At 42.5% G+C, this 25,968-nt stretch overlaps 1 protein-coding gene across 1 annotated transcript in view; it reads right to left on the reverse strand.

The window, feature by feature from the left end:
• Nucleotides 1–25,968, reverse strand: part of LOC308144883 (chloride channel protein-like) — a gene marked incomplete at its 5' end in the record, with an annotated part of 36,086 nt that overhangs the window by 3,697 nt on the left and 6,421 nt on the right. The window contains 21 exons of the mRNA XM_080516140.1: nucleotides 1,077–1,163; nucleotides 2,459–2,563; nucleotides 3,334–3,378; nucleotides 5,998–6,080; nucleotides 7,056–7,143; nucleotides 7,272–7,364; nucleotides 9,074–9,165; nucleotides 9,329–9,462; nucleotides 9,769–9,982; nucleotides 11,157–11,267; nucleotides 13,080–13,149; nucleotides 18,335–18,490; nucleotides 21,840–21,924; nucleotides 22,088–22,189; nucleotides 22,341–22,425; nucleotides 23,187–23,312; nucleotides 24,792–24,870; nucleotides 25,010–25,087; nucleotides 25,202–25,335; nucleotides 25,474–25,602; nucleotides 25,716–25,847. Coding sequence (XP_080372266.1) covers nucleotides 1,077–1,163; nucleotides 2,459–2,563; nucleotides 3,334–3,378; nucleotides 5,998–6,080; nucleotides 7,056–7,143; nucleotides 7,272–7,364; nucleotides 9,074–9,165; nucleotides 9,329–9,462; nucleotides 9,769–9,982; nucleotides 11,157–11,267; nucleotides 13,080–13,149; nucleotides 18,335–18,490; nucleotides 21,840–21,924; nucleotides 22,088–22,189; nucleotides 22,341–22,425; nucleotides 23,187–23,312; nucleotides 24,792–24,870; nucleotides 25,010–25,087; nucleotides 25,202–25,335; nucleotides 25,474–25,602; nucleotides 25,716–25,847 — 2,228 coding nt within the window. The remainder of the gene's footprint in view (nucleotides 1–1,076; nucleotides 1,164–2,458; nucleotides 2,564–3,333; nucleotides 3,379–5,997; nucleotides 6,081–7,055; nucleotides 7,144–7,271; nucleotides 7,365–9,073; nucleotides 9,166–9,328; nucleotides 9,463–9,768; nucleotides 9,983–11,156; nucleotides 11,268–13,079; nucleotides 13,150–18,334; nucleotides 18,491–21,839; nucleotides 21,925–22,087; nucleotides 22,190–22,340; nucleotides 22,426–23,186; nucleotides 23,313–24,791; nucleotides 24,871–25,009; nucleotides 25,088–25,201; nucleotides 25,336–25,473; nucleotides 25,603–25,715; nucleotides 25,848–25,968) is intronic.

The following is a 25,968-nucleotide window of genomic DNA, read 5'->3' on the forward strand; positions in this document are numbered from 1 at the left end:
TTTTCATTCACCAGTTTATGACTTTATGACATTCAGAATGTAAAATGCATCATAAATAAAATATAAAATGATTGCTACGTAGATGGAATTTCGCAACACTTTTATTTTTATATTACTTTCATGTGTATTTCGCCGTCGCACATTACTCAAACTTTTTTGAATTCCACACAGACAAAGGTGGATCATGTGATCATATTTTCACTCAATAACTCCCGTCATGAATACACATCAGAGGCCTGCCGGGTGTCGTTTGTCAAGGTTATTTAGGAGCTCATTCTGCTCGTCAGTGCTGGTTAGTGGAGATCCACATCATGTGAAGTACCTTTCAATCAAATGACTTCGCCAACGACGGAAAAAAAAACACTGAAGGAGAGAATCGATCCACGTACAGAAACCTACAACATTATATGCAGACAATCGCACTCCCAAAAGACTTAATAAAACAGGTCACGAAATGTGGGTAATATTTGTGGGAATCACTGGATTGAAAGATTTTATGCCAATATTCTTGGTTAGTTTTTTTTTTCAGTAATGAAATTCTTATTTTTAGGTAAAGTTTATGCTTTAGTGTTCCCTTGCAGATGCTCCTGGTCTTTTGATTCAGGAAATAACAATATGCTTTCAGATTAAGGCCGCTCTTATTGTTAGGAGAGGTCAGGAGAGTGTCTAGACAGTATTTAATGTTGATAGAGTTTGTCTTTGTTGATGTGGATTTTGTGTTGATGGCAACATTTAGCTGAAGTGAAAAAAGGTATTCGAGTGGGAAAAAGTAGGGATGTTTATTAAATACCAGACTCAAATGGTAAATAACCACAATAATATGTTCAGAAGGTTAACATCCACGTTTTATCGACTTCATGTGTTTTATTTAGTCTTTTCTTACAAACAGTACAAACACAAACAATCATAGCGATCAGAAAAGAACTGCAGGCAGGTTTACTCATTGAAGCAGCCTTAATCCCAACAGAACAATCGCTCACACCTTTCCAGTGCAGCTCAACAGCCATTCACAGCGAGGCTCAAGTCAATCTGCCACCAAGTAGACCAAAAAAAAAAAAAAAAAAAAAGCATCTTACCTCTTTCAACGCCACCACCCCCACCAGTTTGCCGATACTGGTCACATAAGCGTGGCTCAGGCCCAGCAGTGAGAACAAGGTGTGGGTCTGCAGAGACAGAGAGAGAGGAGACACTCTTTAAATGACGACGCCCTTTTTGAACCGTCTCTCTTCCTTCAGAGGATTTACAGGCCCTGCGCTGCCCCGTCACCTCTGTCTAGACACGGTGTAACACCGACGGAGGGATGAAAGCGGACGGGCCTCGGAGCTGCAGGTGAACCGCCCCAATTAAAACGTCATTCAGTGCGTTTGCATGGCCCCATGTTCTGTGGGTGATCCAGCCAAGTTCACGCTCAGGATGAGCTCTCCGGGCCTCCTGGCGCATTGTATATGAAGAATGTTTAACACTACAAAAGGCACAGAAATCTAATTTATTCTGCAAATAAAAGAAAAATGGTACACAATGCTTATGAGCGTAACAGATCCATAGCAGAGTGGTTTATTCGACACTCCCAAGGTGGAGAATTCAAACAAGTGGAAACTGTTTTCAAGATTCTGTAGTTTCTCTTTCCTCACCACTACTGTTAATTTATTTGTGCTCACACAAACTTTCCTTGGTCCCATGGGAGAGTTATGGAGAAAAATGTCACAGGAATTGCAAAAAAAAAAAAAGAAAAAGTCCGATCCAGTTTGGAGCATGTGTTTACAAGGAAAGTTGTGCACAAACTCAGAAATTTTTTTTTATGGATGTGACTTTTTCAATGGTAAATATACATCCACATAAAACAGGTATGTCTGACACTTTAGCAACACGAAAAAGGTTTCACACTCTTTTTCTCTCATTTACACACACTCACGCACACTCCCACTCAATCAAGAGCAAAATGAGGTTCAGCGTCTTGTTCAAAGACGTTTGAAGGTGGGAACTGAACAGCAGATCTGCCATCTTTGAGGCGCTTGAGAGCTTTTTCTACATTTATATGTTAATCACCGTGTCCAGAAAGCTCGTTTCTACACTGACTGAGTGAAAGTCGTCATGCAGCCTCATGCATTTGAAATTGTGCCCGATGGTTATAGATCATGAAGGACAAAGAGAGTTATCCACGCAAACAACTTGAAATTAAATTGTTGGATGTTTGGCACAGAATTACAGGAGAAGGTTTTGGCAACGTTTCATCGATCCAGTTTGGAGAGCTTCAGGTAAAGCCAACAGCCCGACCTGCAAACTGAAACACTGACCATGAAACTGCATCCTCTCCCTGAAGAACATTCATAACGTGTGCTGATTGCTTCATTTTGTTTGGTTGAGTGTCACAAGTATAGTGTGCAGCCGCGTTATGGACCCCATAAAGACAGAGATAGAAGAGACACACCCACACACATACGAGCGCCCCTTTTCCAACCTTGTGTAACGACGTTCTCTCCACCAGCTGGAAAGGGGAAGGGTCCACTCGGATCTCATCGATTTCCATCGGCTTGTCCATCTCTGCCTCTTCCCACGCTTTGATCTGCGGCAGCAAATGAAAAACAATGTGGCGGAGGTGAATTCGCTGGCGGAGGTTCAGAGTCGCTCTGCTGCTGGGAAAAGGGAACATTCATCTCTCTCTCTATTCAAGTGCATTTGTGAATTCAGCCGGAGGGAAACACGGAGACTGGAGTCCTATACATATACAGCATATGATTAATTACGTCTGACAGCAGCTGTTACATAAACCATAAACCATAAACACTGGGCTCCGGGTCTGGGTGAAATTCAAGGTGTGAGTACAGTGTGTGTGTGAGGGCGGGCGACCGGCTGCAGCCGAGGAGAGATTTCAGCTGTGAAAAACCTTGAAACACAGCAATGCGTCCTTGCGTGTCACCTCTCTCCCCTCTGAGATTTAGGATGTCTGACACCTTTTAGCCTCTCGATGGATTTTTTACCTACGAGTCTCAGCCTGCCGTGACAGGGGCGGCAGTCTGCTTGAATTTACAGGGGCGATGTGACGGGGCGTTTTTGGAACAGTGCCAGAGAGAGTAAAGGCAGAGCGGAACTGGACGGAACGACACTGTTACAATGTGCTTCACACCCCAAAAAAAATATTGAAAGTTCTGCTCGTCTTCACACGGCAAATGTCACCTTGATTTCAACTGGTAAGCCGGGACTTTTTTGTCCAGTAAGGCTCTGATCAGCAGCTGTGCGAACAGCAGAAATGACAAATTTTGGTATTTCTTCACAGTGCAGCACAAAAAATAATCACGCGTCCATACAAATCATACAAATCCTTCATATCTGTACCTCTTCTGGAGTCATTGTGTCAGAGAGCAGAGGAGGCTGTGGCTCCTGGAGAAAAGACAAGAAATAATCATTTCAATTTGATTCAACACAAAACAAACGATAGCCACGTCGGTAATAAATAGTCTGACACACATATATTAAAGCTAAATAACAAATCTACATGTAAAAGTATTTATTTTATTTCTTCGAAGGGAACAAATTTATTTAGTCTGAATCTGTCAAAAAATCTCAATCGAGTGATTTGCGATTAAGCCCATAAGGCAAACTAGGAATTATTTTTTGGCCTCTGAATGTACATATGATAAAAAGACAATACTAATCACAACTCATCATAGTTTCAAAATCAGACGCCTGTCCAGGATGTAGTCAATACACTAGCTGGAATCAGCGCCGACCCCGAGGTGACCTCAAGTGGGATGAAATAAGTCTGCATTTCAATATACCTCAAGAAAAGTAAATCCTATTTTATTCTCTGATCCACTTTTTTTTTTCCACATTCATCCTTCTCACTCACTTCCTTTCCAGCAGCTTTGGATGCAGCAGCTAAAATTCAGGCCAACTCCTGCTGTGCCCTGTTTGTGTGTTTAATGGTGACACTTCCCACATTCATTCCCTCAGAATACATCATTCAGGAGCGATTTAGCAGCAAAGCTAAGCTAATCAGGACTAAAAACTCGATAAAAGGTTTGGCCGTTTATCTGGTTCAAGAACTAACAAGATGTTGACACGCTTACAGCAGCTACAAAACACTGCAAAGGTCAGTGTTTGACTGCAATCAGCAGAGAAATATCAGCTTCACAGTCGGACTTTGGCCTCAGTTTGGCTCGACTTTGAGTTATTTGCCACCGCGTGTCTATTTGATACTCGCAGCTGTACCAAGTGGAGCTGACGGACAAACAAAGCCAGTGAAGGAATATGATTGAATCCAAAAACATAATGGGAGAATCAGACTGGTAATTCCAGCCGCAGCAGTGGGCACAACAGAAATCAAGTTCTCATCTGGCGAGCGGACAAAGCATATTGCTTATTTCCATTCCTGCAGATGACATGCATTGGTTTCCCAGGGAGCCGCACAGGCCCGCTGCCAGGCGGAATATAATAACCCAACCTCCAGTATCTGGCTTCCCCATTTCCATATGAGAGAGGGGGCTGAAAGAAAGCCGCTCGACTTTGGGGAGTTTGTCGGAGGACGGCGAAGCTGTTGGGTATTCATGCGCCTCTGTCAATCAGATAAGTGTGTACGTACCTGAATAGGAAAGCAGACTGCGTAATGAAAAATCTAATAAATAAAGCTGTGTAAATATTTAAATGCGAGCGGTGCCAGTGCGAAGGTTCGGCTTCGCCAGGATGAGTTAGGCGGCTTTTGGCATTTCAGGACGTCCGCGCTGCTCAGTACACGTCCGACATCTCTAAACAGTTAGAATAAGTGGAGTGGGGTAAAGGCCACAGACGTTTACAAAGATATTAAACACACAGAAATGTTGAAACATTCAAAGATGGAACGAGATTACCAGCATGACATACAAAGCAGCGGTGCAGTCTAAGACTCTCTCTCTACGTCATTTTCAGAGGCAGCGCACTAAAAATCCAGTCTCATTGTACCATAAAGCACTCATTTGAATAAGTCCAATTTAACATTTATTCAGGTCCATTGCCCTGGGAAATCAGATGGGCCTCACCTTTGTCATCTTTTTTAATCTCTTTTGACAGCACATCTTTATGAATTTCCTTTTATTACAGTCATTTCAATTTTTATTTTCTATGTTATGTCTTTACCAATTTTGACTCTGGATTTTGTTAAGTTTTTTAAGACCTAAACACAGAGTTTAATAGATTTTATCATCACTATTGATAACAATAGTAGCAGAATTAATCTGTATTGCACTTTAAAAACAACCACAGCTGAGACGAAGTGCTGTATGACAATAGACTTTAAAACGTAAAAATATAAACTGCGAACTGTAAAAGCAAAAAAAAAGAGAGACTATGATCTATGAACTAATAGATTTTCGAAGTTCATCAGTAAACTTATTTTTATTGTGGTCATGGTTGTCAGAGCTGCTGTAGAAAATCTCGCCAGCTTCTTTCTTTAAACTCCCCAGAAATGAAGAGATCGTATTGATCAGAGATTTGTGGATTATCAACTGTTACAACTGAATAAAGTCGCGCCATCACCTAGATACTGTGAGTTACTGTGTGTTAATGCAGTACAGTAGTATATTTGTCTTCAGATGTTCACTCCTAAGAACAAACAACCAGCAGCGGCTTATAATATGTATTTGCCTTGATGATTCAAACGTGGGTTGATGGTTGATGACTCATTTTCCTGTGATGTGACGAGCTCAGGACAGAATTACCTGTACTCTCCGTGTTGACATTTTAAAGAAATGGCAAATCTCCCACAAATGACATGAGACATCTGCTTTGACCAGCTGGCCACAATAATCTATTGAATCATAAAAGTGCATCGAAATCAACCTGGACAGCAACATTCATGCCAATTGCACATAACGTAATGTTATTGAATTAAATTAGTCTCCTACTACACTGAATAGGCGCGTAGGAGGCAGGGAGGATCCCAGCGTACACACTGCAGTGAATTAGATTGCACGGCGGACACAGCTGAGGAGGTTACACACGAGTGTCTTGCAGACGTGGACACACCTGCGACGGACCCTCTGTGGGTCTCTTGGTGGAGGTGAAGAGGCTTCTGAGTGTTTTCCTCACAGACTGGAGAGGACCTTTGTCTGGGGGAGAGGTGCAGAAGGAGACGCAGCAGGTGAAGGTCAATAAATTGCACAAATGCTATTGGGGGGGTGGGGGGGGGATTTAGAGAGAAACCCTCATATAGTTGTTGCCTGGATACTGCTTGGTTGGAAGGCTGTTGTTGTTGGCTGCTGTTAAAGGTGCAAAGTTAATAATTCCAATTCTTTGACATTTTGAGGGCAGTTATGTCATGTTTGTGTGAAAAACGATACATGCTTCTAACTTTATGTTGGGTTAAACGGTTAAAGGACATTTGTACAGCCACAAAAGGCAGCCGTCTGTCAGCATCAGGTGTTTTCTAGTTTTCTCATGTTGGTGTTCAATGTAGCGCTAACATTGCTTCACATGGTCTTTCAATAATAACCATCAAATGCATTGTATAATACAGGCAGTGGAAATCGTCCCCCTCAGTCCTTTTGTAATGAGGTTGTGTTCATGTGTGTAATATAACATTGTTGCCCTTCTAATTCTCCTGTTGTACCTCATTGGTACCAGTACATTGTGTTTCTGTGCTCAGGGCCACTAATCTGCCGATATGAAAACCTGGTGAGCTTCAAACACCATCTGGGATCTGACTAAACGCCTCGTCATGTCAGGCAACATGTTTTTCCCGTGGAGAGGCAAGAACGACACGGAAAAGAATAAATCGGATTGCATCATCCTCGTGAGCGGAACTTGTCCGAGACAATCAATATGACTACGACGGGCCCTGTGAGGCTTTCTTTCTCAGCTGCGGCTCGGTGCCAGAAAAACTCCACAAGTGTAACGCAAAAGAAGGAGGGAGAGAGAGAGAGGGAGAGAGAGAGAGAGAGAGAGAGAGATTACTGTAACAATGCTTCATATTCTAAAGTGCTTCTACATTGAAATAGCTGTTAGGGTGAACCTCAAAGTCAACAAGATGTTGTGAACATTTAAACAATATGTGCAGGGACGAGCCCATCAGTCTCTGGACTCACCGGGAATGGGAGCATTGTGGTTGGAGGACGGCTCCAGAGGCTTCGGGTTGGGCAGGGGCCCGTTCCTCTCCTCCTGCACTGGAGTGCCCTGCAATGGCAAATTATTGGAGCGTCTTCCAGATCAAGATGACGATGATCTGAACCGAAGCCAAAGAACTAATGGTATTTCTAGTGGGGCAACAATAAAGAACAAATGCAACGAATCAAAGGGCACACCTTCTCATCCTCCTCTTCTCCTTCCTCATCTACGAAGGCGAAGGACTCCCAGCTGTGTTTCTGACACTGGTTCTGCTCCTGAAGGCTGCGACCCTGAACTCACATTCAAGAGGACACATTAATGCAAAGTTGTGTTTGCCTCCATGTCAGCAGCAACAGCTCCAAGCCTGTTCCTGCTGACTTGTGTGCCTGTGAACAAAAAAAATTAGACTCAGAAAGAAGTTCTATTATGTTTTTAGGTTCAGGGTCACCTACGCCTCTACAGCCAGATCCATTCCCTTTGTCTAGTCTCCCTTAATATGATCAAATTACTGTGGGAAGCAGATCTGGGTGAAACAATAGCAAAGGAACTTTGGCAGGACGCCCTCAAAAAACTGCACAAATCTTCCATTTGTACAAAACATGGGCCGATCCAGTGCAAGATTGTTCATCACCTTACTGTAAGGCTTTCCAAAATATTTAATATTTTATGTTCATGATTGTAAAAATACCAATAAACAGATTTGTTAAAAAAGAGAAGAAGAAATATCTATTTGATTACATGAAGTTGTCGGTCACAAACATGTTTTTTAATCCAGTCAGAACTGGAAGATGACACATTTTTCATGTTGAATATTTCCCACTAAATGTATTTTTTCATGTTGAAAACCGAGTGCAGCACTGAATGGGTCCCTTTTACACCATTGCGACACCCACAGTGTTTCTATGACTGCCGGCTTTTCACGCCTCCTTCCTGTGTGGTCATCAGGAACAAATACAAACACTTCTTGATGTTGTCGTCTCACATCTCACAAGCCGCTTCTGACTGACCATCAATCTGACCTCAATATAGTCCAAATTCTGAGAAAACTGTCCATTTTCATCTGTGAGCAGCCCGTTAAAGAAACCTGCTGAACCCGTGGGGGCGAGGACGCTGCACCTCATAACGCTCGGGGCACCAGGGTTATTCGATGTATGTCAGTCTGCGATCGGTTTGCTCTAAAGCCACAAAATGATTTTCCAGCAAAACCAATAAAAATCTAATCTCATTTCAGACACTTCTCCCTTGTTTTTAATCTGGGCTTATCGTGGGCTGCCTCCCCATAGCAACACCGTCAGGAGGCGCGTAGACGTCGGAGTTCAAACTAAAGAACTCGGGTTCCAAATTGAAAATGTAAAGAGAAGGAACAAATGAAGGAAAAAAGAAAAAAAGGAGTAAAGAATGGGCAAATAAGTAGGAAAAAAAATAAAGTTAAAAATGCTCAAACCACAGCAGCTATAAGTTAAATAGCTAAAATAGCTAAGATGCATAAAATAGGTCAAATCCATGTCAATAAAGGGAAGAAAATCTTGTTTAAAATAGCTACAATAGCAAAAAATATGTTACATTTTAATTGTTCCTACGAAACTTTATGAATGCAAATGTAATTTAGAAACCTGCAGGATTCTACCCGAAAGGTACTTCTGTATTGTAAATGAGTTGTTTAATACAGTTAGCTTGGTTAATATCAGGATGCACACATAAAAATATGTGTATGTGTAAAGCTCCACATTCCTGGATGCCAGAATGTCACAGTAACTTATCTCAAAATAGCTCTTTCACTCCAACAGTGCAAATCTATCAGGTAATGTTTCTAATATACATTACTATTGTTCTTATTAAATTCGATTATTTTTTTTTTTTGGGGGGGGGGGGGGGGGGTATGGCTAAATCTTTGTACAGAAAATACATTTGAGAGTTAAATAAAATAATTTATTCAACATAATTTCATGAAATTGAATTATAAGTGTTAAACAGTGTTAAAGAGGCAGGACTGTGTCACCTGCATCAGGAACCTTCTTTCAGGAGACAGCCACCAGTCACAGAGGGCCAGCAGCTCCACCCTGTCGATGCTGCCCAACAGGATCATCGAGTCTGAAACCGGGAGGAAAAAATGTCTTCAGTCTGCTTCCAATCGACTGAAATCGACAAATTCCCACAAACACACCATCAAACACTCATATTCAGTTTCATATTTTCCTCTCCTCCCTTTCCCATCCAATTTTGTTTGACGACAGATTAAAGTTGCGACTTTTACCTTTGGAGTCGACCAGCGGGATTGATTTGAGCGAGTACGAGTCCAGCAGGTGTTTGACCTCTCTGTACGTGGACTGCGAGGAAATGAACTTCACTTTCCTCACCATAATGTCCCCCACAAATATGTTGTACTGGCTGTGGGACACAGACGCAGGGGAACGGAGTGAAAGGGCTTTTTGAACACACAGAATCAGACATCGAGAAAAAAAACAACTCACACTTTGAAAAGCTGTAAAAATCTGTATTTTAATCAGTGACTTTAAATTGAGTGTAGCTGTGATGAGTGACTTTGTCTTTCTTTTCTTGTCCTGGGTCTACCCTGCGTGGTATTGGCTTCAACACAATGCAACAACGTAAACCTGATTTACCCAAAGCTGTATTGAAGAATGGGTGGATGGTCTGACCCCCCCCCCCTCCCCGACATGTAAAACTGACACAAACCTCATGTGTCCGAACCCGAGCTCCGGCAGGTACGGGAGCTTCTTGACCTGGATGATGGAGTCGTACAGGGAGGGCTGCAGGCCCTGGGCCACCATGTTGGCCAGGATCACAGCCACCATTATAGGCAGGATGTGGGAGATCTGACCCGTCAGCTCAAAGCAGATCACCGCCGTGGACACCGTGTGAGTCACGGCTCCGGTCAACGCCGCCGCCCCTGCCGGGGAAATGGGACGGAGAAATGACGGGAAGAAGAAACCGACAGAACAGATGGAGGAAAGGAAAGTAATTAAAAGAAACAGCGAAATCAGAGTGACAAAAAAGACAATAACACTGTTGACTTTTGGAAGCAGGCCAACTAACTATTTGATAGAATATTGTTCTGAATGACTTCGTTTGGACCATTTTCTTAGTTCTGCTGCTTTGGGTTTAGGCCTCTGGGAGAGCCTTATTTTCTCCAAACTCCACTTTGTTCATGTTCTCCACGTCTGTTTTTAGAGTTCCCTCAGTCGAGAAAGTTTCATATCCCCACCTCACATATGCTTGGTTGAATTATTTGGAGTTTTGTCTTCGTATTATGAAAAGATGAAATGCATTTCGATGTTGTGACTGGGGATGTATAAATTAACAAACAAGAAATAAAAGCAGAAGTGAGAGAATGATAAAAGAAAAGCCGCAGATGAAGGAAAAGTAACGTAAAGAACGAAGAGCAGCTTTCGAAGGTCAGAAAAAGAACACTGGGGGAGAAAAGGGGATCAGAGAGGGGAGATGAAAAGGGAAAGGATTATGAGTGAAGACGGAGGGATGAAGGTAGAAAAGGGAAAGCGGAGCTTCGTAGGGTGACAGGAGGAGGAGGGGGATTGAAGGAATGCCACGTTTCTGGGTCAGCGGCTGAGGTGAGGACAGCAGAGGAAACCCACAGTGACATTTCACTGCCACATGCCCTGGTGGGGGGGGGAAGAGAGAGAGAGGGAGAGAGGATGACAAAGAAGTGGACGGAGGGAGGGAGGTGAGGAAGATTAGGTGGGGAGGACAACTCCGGCTATGACTGACAAGTAGTGGGGGTTGACAGAAGGAGGACGAGAGAAGTGACAACAGAGAAGGACGAGGAGGCTTGACCACTCCTGACAAGCTCATGGCGCAAAGACGAGAGTGAAGGTGGAGGATAAGGAGGATGAGGAGGAGGACAAGGGGTGAAAAAGAAGGATATTTAAACGGCTTTAACAGTTCGACTTTAGAAATTGCTGGATGATTTGACCAAATACAATTGTAGAATCAGCTTCGTCCCTGCATGTTAATCCAGTCCTCAGGGTTAGTCGTCACACGAAGAGAGGGAAAGGTGAGAAACGCTTGTGCGAGACAATAGCTTAGAGGAGGAACAAGAGACTAACCAATGACTGCGTACCCTCCAGGGATGATGCGATAGAGGATGCCGTCAAACACGATCCCGTGAGGAAACAGAGTCGCCATGATCTCTCCGACCAGCCTGCCAAACGCAGCTCCTGCAGACAAGAGAAGCAGGCCGAAAGTCAAAACCGGTAAAAACATCCCATGAAGTGTCACTGTCACTATGGAGCTCACAAGTCACACGACTGTGTAAAAATATAAGAGCGAATAAAGGACAAAACGTTGATTCAATGCATTTATTGTAGTTCTTCTTGGTTATAATCTTGTTGGTCTGGAGAAGTTTGTGTAGTTTCTGGATCTCAGGTGACGTGGAGTAGTTCACTTTTCTATGTCTATGAATTGAATTCTCAATATCCTGCACAGCATAATCAGTTGATTAAGTCGGGGAATGTGAAAGAACAAAAAAAAACCAAAAACAAAACACTTTAATCTGCACCTGTGCTGATGTTTTGTCAGGAATCTCTTGTGGCTTCCTGGTCTATTTTGAAGATTTGTATAGAAAAGATTTGTTCATTGTGTGACTGAGCAAAGGCCACATTTTCATAGCAAAAAAGGAACTCGTGCACAAGCATAACATCTAGAACTGAATGTATTCATTTGAAGCTGCGAACAATGAATATTTTAAACTGAAGAAGCAGTAAAGGTCACGCGATGAGTGCTTAACAAAACACAAACAAGCAAAGAAGTGCACATTGTTACACATGAAAACTGATTCCGTACACGCCGATTTGAATAACCACGAATGAAGCAATGAAGTTCAACGCTTGGGGAAATATAAAGCAGCGACTGGATGTGTTGGAGAAGAACATACGTTTTGAATATGTGGGAAAAACAATTCTACACGATGTTTGTGTTACTGCTTGGTTCTTCTTTGGCAACAAAAGTAAAACCAGGATTCACACATTCCATTCTGTTCCAACTTTAAACCTGCTTGCTTCCTGCAGTCGAGTCCCCGCGGGCATTTGATGGGAAAAATACCCAGAAGTTCCAGTCACATATCACACCAGTCCTTCACTTAATCCTTTGGATGCCTGTTCCAGTCAGAATACGAGTCGAGATGGTTTCCTCCGTACCTCGAGGAACTGCTTAAGCTACTCATCAGAAGTGACTGAGTCCCCGGGACCTCATTTACCACCACAGGACACGAGGCCTCCAGCACTGCAGCTGCATAAATTCACTGAGATGATCCATGGGCATAACAGGTCTTTAAAAGAAAGATTTCAAAATCGTTACGTTCCAGAGTTTTGAATTTTGATCTACCTGTAGCACGATGAGATTTGAGAATGCACTATAAAACAGGTGTTATTAATATTATCATCAAACATGTTAGATTTCATCAAAATGTCTTGATGATTACAACCAATATGTTCCTGGCAAGAAGCTTCAGTTCCTCTCTCAGCTTGACGTCTTTCCTCCCTTTCCTGCTGCACAGTTAAATCAGTACTCGGGTAAAAGTAAGAGGATATAATGAGGCCAGAGAGTGTAGAGCGAGAGAGAAAGAGAGAGTGACACAGAGACAGGCAGAGAAATCACTGTGGCGAGAACAACAAAGGCTTTTCTCTTCAAGCAGGTTTCCCTCTATGCACATTCAGGTGCTGGAGCTTGGCTATTTTAGTTCAACTTGGTGTTTGCTGGTCCCATTTCTGCCTCAGTACCTCCTTCATTTAGCCTCCAGTGCACTTCTGTTTCTTCGTTTGGGGGGGGGTTTGGACCATGTTTACTGTATGTCTGCTTTAATTCTTTCTAAGTTGAGTCTTCTCAACTCCTGTAGTCACCCGTCACCAGTGTTTCTTTCAGTAATTAAACAAACACCACTTGATGATCGAGTTAGGACCTCATTACAATTGGCTAAATGATCATCCTTCTCACAGGATCATCTGAAATTAAGGTTTGAGTTGTTTGCTTACCCAGTATGAAGACCGGCATGAAGGCTCCGGATGGTATTGGCATTGTGGTGGCGACTGCAGACATCCAGAACTGCAGGAAGAAGAGGAAAGACGTAACACTGCGAATGAAGCTTATATTGTATTTTCTCACACTTTAATCGGTGATGAGATCCACCTTTAAAAACTCGTAGGCCACAGTTAAGTCTCAATGAGTACTTTTGTTTATCTCGAGGTTTGTGACAACATGGCCTTTTTGCAGTATGTAAACAGATCGTCAATTTGTGTACACTGTGTAAAACTGCTAAATGCCTATATTGTCATGGCAGGTTACCACGCAACCAACGCAGTGCATGAATAGTCTACAAATGTTACAAAAGTATCTTGTGCAGAAGCAGAGCGGAACAAAAATGCATAAATTCCCTTTATGCAAATGAATAAACAGCAGCAACATGCCAGACAATACATTAACAACTTTGAAAATCGGATAATACACAACCAAAACATCAAAATGGCTGACACAGGCCTAAACTAGCTGCCAATGCTGCAAATTGGTTTTGTACAAATTACGTGACAGAGCCTGAATTACAAAGCAAAGAAAATGTGCTGTGGTAAGGCGTTCAAATTAAATCAAAGCCACCCTGATTACTAGCAAAATGTCTTTAGAATAGATTAATGTTTTGCGTTTGGACTGAATACTTGGATCACAAAAACTGCCAGCAAACTTTACATTGTAGACAACACAGTGCAATCTGTGCAGAAAAACTGAAAAATGGAAAAAAGGAAAACCGGATGCTGGTGCAGGCCACTGGAACACAGACACTCAGTGACTTTCTTTTGTGAATTTTTTGTGCCGTTTGTATATTCCAAATTTTAATTCTGAATGTCAATTATCACTGTCACTGTCAGCTGAGATGAAAAGTATAACCTTGATTTTTTTTTTTTTCCCATTTTCATTTCTCATAAAAAAAAACCCTTCGTTGCTGCAGGTTACACACCTAATACTAATTAGATGGCTGCCATGACACTGCGTCGCATAGCAACAGGAGTGATGTACCGTCCCTGTGCCCTTTGAGCCCTCGTCATGTCTGCATTATAGTACAAGAAAACAGAAATCCTCCCATTATTAGACACAACGTGAGTTACAGGAGAACAATATGTTTCGTGTGTGTGGTGAAAGGAGGGGATCCAATCACCCTTGGCTGTCCTTGAGCAAGGCACTTAATCAGCAGCTCCTCCCCCCCCCTGTACGAGGCTGAATGTGCCACAACGTAGAACTGAGTGCACGAAAACTAAAGTCACCCTTCAGCTATCACTTAAACTGTTTGTGTCCAAACACGTTCTGCATTCATCAGAATGTAACTTCAAAATAGCTCCTCTAATGATACGCTTTGTTCTCAGCTGCAGAGCTCATCAACTATAATGATTACCTTCAGACGAGCTCGGGATTTTTGGCGAGAGTGTGTGTGTGTGTGTGTGTGTGTGTGTGTGTGTGTGTGTCCAGAATCTCTGCACAGACGCCACATGCTGGGCCCCCCTCATTGTTATTTGAAAGGACTCGCGGAGAAGCACTGCATTACCATTTTTCCAGTCCAGATTAGGAGTGTACACACGGTTTGTCATCATGATTTGAGGACTTAATTATTGTGGAACAAGATAAGAACTTATTAGCACGTCTCTCACAGGGGGAGCCCCCCCCCCCCCCCCCCCCCCCCCATCCCGATGACAGAGAGCACTGCAATCCGTCTTCTTCGCTCTTTGAATCCTCAAACAACTCACAAAAGCAAGCCTCAAACTAAGCAGCTCTTGTGTCACAAATCCAGAGAGGGGAATTTACACTGCAGTGACAGAGACATATGGAGAGCGAGTAGAAACGTGTCAAAAGCTGTGGTCCAAAGATTAACTCTCCTACCATCCTGCCGTTTTTTTTACACCCACAGAGCTACAGGCGATCAATACCATACGTCGTATGGTCTCATGAACCACAAAACGCATGTAAAACAACAATGTAATGCATGTCTACTGTCACATACACGAATCATCCACTATCAGACGTTGCTTTGTTGTCCTTAGCATTTTATTAAAGCCCTCTTAAGCCAAGGTATTATAATTAAGAAAATAAAACAGAAACATTGGAAGACCTTTCATCATGACGGTCATGACTTGGAGGATGACGATCACTGACTTCTGGCATTTATGACAGACGTTGGCTTGAGACATGAAGGTCGCCGACTTCCGGCATCAATGTCATGACAGTCCCAAAAGTCCAGCATAAATTCAGGGACAAATGATGATGATTTCCCATATAAGTCATGACTCGTAGTCTGACGTTGGACAATTTCTTACATAACAGTTATGAATTCCACTAACTTACAGCACGACAGTCATTAAACTTCCTTGATAACAGTTGCGAACTTCTGCTCACTTCTGCCATTAAGGCCGCCGACTACCAGCAGGAAAGTCACTGAATTCTGGCAAATAGAATTTCCCCCAGGGATTAATGAAATATCTCGGATTGTGATAACTCCTGCTGACTTCCAGCATGACAGTCATGATTTGCAGAATGATTTTCCCCACATGACAGTGTGTCTAACTTTTGACATTTAGGCTGCCGACTTCCAGCAAGACAGCGACTGAACATCAGTACGACGGTCGTTGACTTCCAACATGGCTTGTTGTCACTTCAGGTACGGCAGCGTTACACGGTAAAACCATTTATCAAATATATAATGTTTGAGATGTTTTGTCTCTTTTAAGAGAAGAAAAAAAAGGTTCTATTAATCAAAAAGTTTTGTTTACAGAGTGAATCCCCAGTGTTTTCATACTCAGACTGACTGGTTGATGCAGATCAAAAGAGGGGAGTGTGACCAGGTATGACAAAGGTGCTGAGGAGGGAAAAATAAAACCACAAAGCATAAACACCTCTGAGAGCAGCAGAACCGGAGGGTGTGTGACTTTGATGGAGAAAGTCTGACGGCAGCAGAATGTGACAGCAAATCAGTGGAAGAAAAAAAAAAACCAACTAAAAAAAAAAACGAGTGTGCTGTGAGACGAGTTTTACCAACCAGCTGCTCTCAGTTTTGGCTGAATTAAGTTTTCACTGCGGGGAGCCGCTCTGCTCAACTGTGCGTCGCCGCGACTAAACCAGTGCAGTGTGTGATGCTGAGTGACAGGTTGTAATATCCTCTTCACTAGATTAGTCTGCTTTTATGCAGTGTATAAATTCAAATAAGGCAGAAATGCTGCACAGATAAAGGGCACTCCAAAAAAAAAAGAAAAAACAACAAATTGTGTGGATGTTCCACAAGAAATGAGAGCATTTGGTTGAGTTATTTGGCAAATTTGGAAACTAGACCAAGTGTGAATGAAATCATGGTGGTTCAAAATGTAATCAATTATGTGACTAATTTAAAATATTCAGATTTTATTTAAATAATCCATTATGAGATGCACTCCGCCTACAGCAGGAAATCTGCAACAACTTCGTTTTTCTGCACAACAAATGAACAGTTTAATCACATTGGCATGCGACTGCTGTGTGGCTTTTTGGGGTATTTTTAATGAGGGAGTAATGAATTTTCACACTCGTTGTGAAGCAACAGATTTTCAGAAAACTGGAGGCAGCAACAGCTTGGTGCTCGAGAAAGCGTTGTATGTCTGACTGCACCGTCTCCAAACAAGAAGGCCCTCGGGGAGCAAATACTGTAGCTCCGCCTGGCGATAATATAATCCGGATCTCACCGAAACCAAGTCACTTCGTCCTTGTCCGATCATCTGTTAGACTGACATTTTTATTTCTTTTTGATAGAAATCAGTTCACAAGTTTTGTAATTATTCTGTTATTCTACCAACCAACCAACCAACCAACCAGCCAGGCAGGCAACTAACCAGCCAATTAACCAACTAGTCAACCGTGTTGACATTAAGCTCAAAAGTGGTAAAAATGACTTTCCTCCTCCATTAACCTGTGAAACCAACTATGTATCACAAACAGGAGACTATTTGGTCATCGGATTGTGGGCCAACGTTTCAGCTTCCTCTGCTGTGGTTCAATCACCAGACTCATTTTCAGATGCGATCAGATCCTTGTTCAGATGTCGAACTTTGCTGACTGGACATGTGATAATGTGCGATAATTGCAGATCTGTGTGACTCTGCTATTCAAAGCCAAGGTTTATGACAAAATGGTGTCAAAACTCTGTTTTTTTCCCGTTTAGATTTATTGAGTCATTTCTCTTCATCTGTGGTCTCATTCTATTCGACTTCTGTCCTCTACTTGGACACTGTCTGCATGTTAATGAAGCCACTGCTTAACCTGCACTTTGGCCTCAGACAATAAACCTTAAGATCTTTGAACAGGCTCTCATGACACCGTGTATTTGTTATCATTTGCTCACCATGCTTTGAGAAAAAGTTCACATCACAGAGATTCAACCTAAAACAGCTGATTGTGATGGCAGATTTGAGATTTTCAGGATTGTTCCTTATGTCTAAACACACCTTTATAACTGCTCCAAACTGCTTCTCAATTTAATCAGTTCAAATTTGCTCTTCGACTTTAAATGGTGAAGTGTATTTGCTTCGTGGAGACATAACACTGACACGAGTGTCCACCTGTAAGCAGCCTGCGGAATGATTTATATTGTTTTATAAAGAGATTCATGAAGCAGTTTTCTGATTTACAGTCGCCCTTGCACCTAATCTTGCTTCATAAACACCACTGGTCTCATAATATCTACATAATCAAACAGACGAGGGAACACATTTGAAGAAGATTGGGTGGATCCGCACAAGCTTTGACCTGTTCTTAATGCTGACTGGATAAATGGACGAGGTCACAGGTTAACGTCAGCATATAATCTTAGCAATGATAGTCGTGAGTGGCGAGAGGATGCATTCTGTGAGTAAGTGGGGGGGGGGGGGGGGGAACAAATAATACCAAGTGTGTGCGTGTTTTAAAGAAAGCGTAAGAAAGCTTGGACTGCTGGCAGCTCGCCAGCACTGTCGACCTTGGACAGGAAGAGAAGGGAACACACACACACACACACACACACACACACACACACACACACACACACACACACACACACACACACACACACACACACACACACACAGATGTCCCCATCACCAACACACAACAAGAGTGACCTGCAACAAATGTCCTCGGTGAAGAGGATGATGACGAAAATACTGACGTCACACGCACGCACGCACGCACGCACGCACGCACGCACGCACGCACGCACGCACGCACGCACGCACACACGCACACACACCTTCATGAGCAGGAAGAGCAGCAGGATGATGAAGACGCTGACATCGGGGTGCAGCCAGGCGGCCGAGCGGCCCAGACCAACAGGAGGAGGAGAAGCTGATATCTTTGTCCACGTGAAGTTGTCAAACAGCGAGCTGATGCACTCTCTGGGCATCAGCTGGAGAGAGCCGGGAGGTATAAATAGAATAGGGAGACACATAAATATTAATATGTTACAGGTCTGGCAGTGAAAGAAAAAAAAACAAACTGCAAAACATGAAATCTGCAGGCTTGCACTAAGACAGCTTGACTGCTCAGGCAGTTTAAATAAGACCAGATTTAATTAGTATGGTGGCTGGAGAAGTGTGTGGGGGTGAAACACTTAAAAACTGCTTGTCAACCAGGTTTATGAACATGTAGTTTTATATTCATAAAAGAAAAAGAAGAAAACTATTTTTATAATAGACTCTCACACGCGACATTGAGCATTGAGGAATTAGAGATGGAATTTAGGCGAGAACGATATAATACTGTGTGTCGACTTTATTAGGATCCTTTCACTTTGAGGAACAGATTGGTCGCCAAGAAGCATCCCCAACTTATTTATTTTAGCAGAGGATTCCTCAGTATCTGCTAAAACTCACTGCTCCCTTTTCTAATATGTTTCCCTTATGGTGAACCTTTTGGAGCACCGTAGTTTCACACTCAGAATGGAGGTATAGAAATCCTTCCTTCCTGTGGCCATAAGACTCTATACCTCTTTTTAAATAGTGCTCGTTGTGTTTCTCTGTCAATTTCATTATTTCTCTGCTTGCGTTAGTCATGGTTAAGCCTTGTACATATTGATTATTGAATTTTGATTCCATGGTATTGATATTTTAACTTTCTATTCTGTTCTTAATTAGCTTGAGGCGTCGACTTTGGATTTAACATCTGTCAGCAACTTTCTGTCAGCAGCATATCAGTCACTCTATACAACAAACTACATTCCAGAAGGTGGAAATACAAGTCGTGTTACAGAAATACAACCAGAAACTGAACGAATTCTTCCAGTGAGCAGCACAATGGAGCTTTTTTTTTTTTTTTTAAGTTTCTTTGGGGAATTTCGGAGAATTATTAGAGAGAAGTTAAAGAGAAATAAACGTGATGATGAAACAGACGGGATGTTGAGGAGGAGCCCGAGTGGAGAGAGGAAGAGCTGGAAAGAAAAGAGGCAAGAAAACGATGGATAAAGGAGGAGTTGTGAAATGTGGGGGAGTTGAAGCCAAAGAGAAAATGAAAAGAGGGAGAAAAGTCGAGTGATAGAAGAAGAATCAAGACAGGCACAAGATTAATGATGGGAGGAAACGTAAGAGAAAGAAAGGGAAGAGAAATGAGTAAAAAAACTAAAGAAATCAGAGAGGAAGAAAGTCAAGTGGGATAAAGAGGCAGGAAATCAGGCAGAAAGCTGAAAGCAGAGGGTACCGGTGGCCTTGGCCAATGACTCATTCAGCTGACTCACCAATGACTAATTCACTTCAACCATTTCGCTCCAAATTTGCATAGGAGCCTCTAGAATTTACGAGGAGGAACAAGTCGCCGTTCTTCCTCCCGCATCTGCATAACCCCGCCACAGGGGAAAAACAACACCAGCGTCATTCTGATTTTTGTTTGATTGTTTGTTTCTACTTTGGATGATCCAACTTAAGTTGTGGGTTGAAATCCCACCGTGAGAGCGGCGGCTGAGGATCTGCCTGATGAGACGCTGCTCTGCGTAAGGGCTTCGGCAGAGCCGGGCGTAATTGGCTTTTCCTCTTCCTTTTTGAAGTCGTGGGTTCATGTCTGGTTCACAACCCTTGTAGCATTTAATCTCGTCTTTTGCTTCTTTTAATGTCACTCCGCAGTGAGCCACCGGGTCGGATTCAAAAGATTTCACCCCTCAAAAGCTATAAATACACACTCTCTCTGGGGGGAAAACACAGAGAGTCAATTTTCTGCTGAGGTTGGTGTCTTTCTAAAGTGAAATGATTTAAATTCAGATCACCTCACTTCTCCGTGAACCGACGCCTCTCAGATGAGAGGTGGATTATTTTTCCTTCATAAGAAAACTTGCCCCTTGGGACGTTTGATCCTCCAGTCGACTAATCGCACGCGTCCCCTATCGTGACCCAGATCGCTCTCAGATCCAGTCTCACTCCGCGGCTGTGATTAAAACCGCCCGCGAAAGAGGTGCGAGACGTTTTACACAATGAGCGCATGGCGAAGGTGTTATTGGCTGGCATATGCATGGGTGCACGTGTAAAGCAACACACCTGGTTCGCACTAACTGGGCTATTCCAAGTGTGTGTGAAGCACATGATCAGCTGGCAGCCGTGTGCCAGCACACTTTTCACCTTGAAACTACCTTTGTGCAGACGGCGACAAGAAACGCTCCTTTCACTCATGCAGAAACATCTGCCACCAACATGAGGACACAGATGCACATCAACCAGATATTCTATATATAAATGCACAGTGTTTTTTTTTCCAGTTCACACATTAACAACAGGGCAGACAGCCGATAACCTGAATGTTAATCCAATTATTAAAAACACTGTGGCATCCTGCTTTTTATAACCTTCTGACCCACTTTGTCTGAATGAAACTTGGCTCCAGGCAAACATGTTTCCACATGTTTAAACATGAGCCATTTTTAGCTTCTTACAAACTTGTATTCACTGTTGAGCACCAATATGTCAAACGTTCCAGCTGTTTCCTCATCTGTGCTGGAGGCTAGCGTCGATTTGACAGTTTCTTAATTCCAATACATCAATTAAAGGCAACAGGCAGGTACTATGCTGAAATATTATTATGTTTTGTTAAATTGCTCTCTTTTAGGATTTACATACTCTCAGCGGCAAAAGTGTCAAGTTATGTGGTGTTTGGTTAAAAAGTTAATTGGCAAGAAGGATATTGTTTCAAAATATAAATTAAAAAGATGGAGCACAACAGCTTCAGTGACGAGCCTTTGCTGTGTGGCAGCTCGGCTCTGAATCTTAGTGCTGGCGTTTAATTTCACAGTTTTCTAAAGCATTACGCCACACCGTAAACTACATTTCAAGATATGAAAGCGATATTTATCGAAGTGACAAAAGTAATTCCAGCCTGAGGTTTTCTAAAACACAGCAGACACACCCTGATCATCGTATCTAAATCCACCCTGTAGAGATGCTGTTGAACCGACCGCAATGAAAACCCTCCGATAATGGAGAAAAGTTCTAATTCCACTGCAGAGCTATTGAGCCACCTATTGAGTAATAGAGATTGGCTTAATAGGACAGTTTCAGTGCAAAAATGATATTAGATGACATCTCACACCAATTGAAAAACTAGAAGATCAAAAAAGTCTGTGGATTTATCCAAATAATGAGGTTATTACTCATTTTTGAAAAGACGTAAATCGTCTGTATCTGTCAGCACACACAGATAAAAGTTGATTTCCATGCACATCATTCTGCTGTGTTGAGACACTGTGAGTCGAGATAGACGGACAGGAAGAAAACTCTGACCTCTCCGGCCATGAACTGCCCGAATCCCGGTGGGAAGGTCAGGGTGGCGATGACCAGCGTTACCACAGCAGGAAAAACCAGCCGGCTGGGAGAGAGAGTAGAGAACAGGACGAGTCAGACGCCCAAAAACAACTCTTGCGTCGCCCTCCATGTATAGAGAAGCTCCTGAAGCGTCGCAAGGCATTAAGGAAATCACTAAATAATGCAATTGGAGACGAGTTTTAAAGCTGTAGCACGCAGAGACTCACTGTTTAAGTAGGAAGCGGGTCATGGCATTGCGTCGCCTCATGAAGAGAACCACCTGTCGGTTGAGATAGACGAAGAACGCCCCCAGAAACCCACAGGAGATCCTGCACAGGACACATCGGATGTGTTTTCGATCATATTAACATGAGCAATGAAAGTGGAATGGAAATGGCCTACACAGGGACATGACGAAGAACCAAAGCATGTCATACATTCTCATAAAATCAGCGTGCAATCGGATAGAAAGCTGCTCACCCAATGATGGCGAAGGCCGGCAGCTCCTGGAGGTCGAACGGAAAGTCCATGCGAAAGTTTGTCCTGAACAGAGCTGTGATGGTGACTGGAAGACACAGAAAAGACACCGTGTTGAATTTTACACTCTCATAATATTTTGAAAGTAACCTGATTTGATTTTCCTTTAGTCACTTACTATGAGATTTTTAAGTTTGTAAAAAAGAAAGAAACAACTACAGATTAAAAACAGGTAAAAATATTCCTATGTTATATTAATCTGTTGAGTATTTCCTTAAATGATGGATTCGTTGTTTGGGTTCTGAATGGTCAAAAACAATATTATTATTATTCTATTGAGCAAATAATCACTGCAGGGGCACAATATATGATTTACTGTTGTTGTATTCAAATGACAAGGTTTAAGATCTGAGTTAAAAGAGCCGAAATATTTACTTTATCTGTCCACAACAAATGTCCTTGTTTCTTTACTAACTGTGCATTCAAAAAGCGTAAAGGCAAAAGGGATTTTTTTTCTAAAACAAATGTACCTTGTGCTTTACAAGAAGAAAAATCTGATCAAATGAATAAAAAAAAAAAAAAAGAATATTTCACAGCAATCCAAACAGAATGAAAGAAAGATGCATACATTAAATAAAACCTAAACGTTTTCCCATCAACTCTAATTTGGAGGACGACACCATCTAGTGGAACAATTCATGGTCAGACTGTAGTGAAACATGAAAACATGAAGCTTTACCTGGAGGAAGAGGGCAGTGTGAGAGCGCCCTCCAGCTGATGTCACAGGAACAGAAACTCACACAATTGTAACGTACATGCAGAATACTACAGTTCCTGCCCTGCTTGTACCTGCGTCTTTGTTGAACACGGACAAAACTCTGAATATGAAGGCACTAAAAGTGGCGGCGAAGTATCCTCTCCAGTAGTTTCTCACAGCAAAGTAGGTTGAGGTGACCTCAATACTGAAGAGCACCCCTGAAGGAGGGAGAGAAGTGGGTGAGACAACCAATAAGAAAGAGCGTGGAGGGGGTACCAACAGGAGAATCTGTTAGCAGAACTGCACAAAATGTTTACACTGAAATATTTTAAGATAAAATAGCTCACTGGAGGTGAAATCAACTCGGCAAAGATTAAATCTAAACTAAATCTTAATCCTTCATGCAAGTGCAGATGTTTTTCTTGATTAAAACAATTAACTTTCACAATTTTACAAATTTCATTTGTACTCTGACGTGATATAGATCACAGTTATAATTAAACAAATCTGTCTCAAAATATCACAATATTTCATAAAATCTGAAATTATTTCTGATCATAAGATCTTTATTTGCATGCGTCTCCGTGACACTGGGGTCAGTCAGTGGAGCTTCTGAAGCTTCATGAAGCCTCCATGGTCCATTTGACAACAGTCCAAAGATTTTCTGCAAGGTTCAGGTGAATCACAACTCTTATCAGTCAGATGTTTCATCTCTATGGATGGATAGAAAGTACTGCCGGAAAACACACTCGGCTTCTTTGTGCAGCTTGGATCAATGAGAAAAGGTGTTTTTTTTTTCTTCTCTTCTCACACTGCCTCTGTTTCAGTGCTTTGGCCCGATCAATGTGACCCTTCCAGTCCATTCCCTGCACGGCTGTAGTCCGTTTCCGAGATGTATCGGTGCGTTCTGGCTCAAATGTTTTTTTTGCTTGGCGACCTGCAGCTGATCGCTTCTGCTTGTGACCTTTTCCTCAAACACTTTGTCCTTCCAGTCAACTTCCCATCTATCCACAGTGATTGAAACTCTGAACCGAAGCCCCTGGAGGATGGAGCCGAGTGTTTTTCAGACGAACGTTGAGACAACATTCTTCCTCAAGACGGCATTAGTGTCAACTGAACCTCACCCACAGAAACTGATTTATTTACACTTGAATTACTGCAATACTTGAGGTCTAGCACCAGGATGTCAAACACATTTTAATTCAGGGCCCACATACAACCCGGGAAAAAAACTGCGATAATAATCTTTGAATTTAAAGTTTTTTTTTCTCTGTTGTGGTGCTGTGTGTACTTGGTAAAATTGTCTATATTTTCACACAACCAAACAATTACTACTGGTTAAATTCAATAATTTCAACATAAAGGCAATATTAATTGTACAAAATACAGTGGAATATAAAAACAAAATCCAATAGCTGTTGCATTAAGCATGTATTTACAAACTCAACCTGACATTATGGCTTTATAGCGAGATTAAAGCAATGCGGTCACTTGCATTCATGGCAGTATCACTGATATCTCTGTCTGCTCTTGCGAAATGCATTTTCTTTAACATTTTTACAATTTGCTTGGTGGTCTGGCGACCGTTTTAACCTTCTGAAATTAAAGATAGACCAAAACTATGTCCTTAACAACTCATGAGTGATAGACTGAATGAATTCAGTAGAAGATGGGTGAGAATAGAAAAGGCTGCATACCTCCAAGAGGAGTCCCAAAGCAGCAGCCCACCCCAACAGCACAGCCCACTGTCAGGATGTCCCTGTAACAGTATGAATTCTACTGATGCAGAGAGGAGGAGGGAGCAGCATTCAAACAACGGAAGAAAAAAACAAAAAACACGACATATAGATGAGGAATGTCTCACACAGTATAGCCTTCGATTTAGAAACTCAAGTGTTTCCCGACTTCAGCTTACCTGATAAACTCCTGAGAAGAAAGACATGAACCTGCTGAGAACGGCTGCACAGATGCTGGCGATGTGAACAAACGGGCCCTGAGTGCAGAGCAGAGAACGACTGCAAAACGTCATGAAACAGCAGATACCGAAGCGGCTAAATAAAAGGCAAAGAGAGCAAATATTTGTATTTTCTGTCCCGGTTTCACCCACCTCTTTACCCACAGGCATGCCGCTGCCGAGAGCTGCGGTCAGGCCGATGACTTTTGCCACAAAAGCCTTGAGTGTCAAATACTCCTTCAGCACCACACCTCTCAGGATGGTCTTTAACTCTGGGATGCCAGAACCTGGGACAGAAGGAACAACTACTGGTAAACACAAGTAAACACACACAATTGGTTGCATTTAAAATAACCCTTTAAACTCCAATGAATATCCATAAACATTCCAACATTGCAACCAGACCAAGGCGCATTGGTACAGACCAATAGCTTGAGGAGAAACCAGGTGACAGAAGACAGAGGAGAAAAGGATGAAGACCAGAGGATAGGAAACCCAGGCCAGGTACTGCAGGGGGATGTTCCCCTTCAGCTCCCTGTAAATCCATTTATAGGCTGGAAATGGAGGAATTACAGGAAGGAAAAGGGGGGGAAACAAGGGATGAAAGGTAAAGAGAGAAAACAGACCGAAAGAAAAGCAGCAGAAAATTCAAAAGAAGTTGCATTACCTTGCAGGCTCTTTGCACTGGCGTAGTCCATGGTCCAGCTGACCAGAGCCATCGTGATGCCCAGCAGGACCAAGAAGATCCAGTCCTCACCGAGCCGGGTCACGAGGAACCGCTGCACCCGAGCTATGCAATCTGATCAAACCAAACACACCACGTCCAGGAGCTGTGAGAGACGTGGATCTGAAACAACGGCTCCAGGTATAAAGGTTTGGGAGGCCAATCATTAAAATAATACTCCTAGAATGATATAAAC

The sequence above is a fragment of the Blennius ocellaris genome (genome assembly GCF_963422515.1).
Source record: "Blennius ocellaris genome assembly, chromosome: 20".
Lineage (NCBI taxonomy): Eukaryota > Metazoa > Chordata > Actinopteri > Blenniiformes > Blenniidae > Blennius > Blennius ocellaris.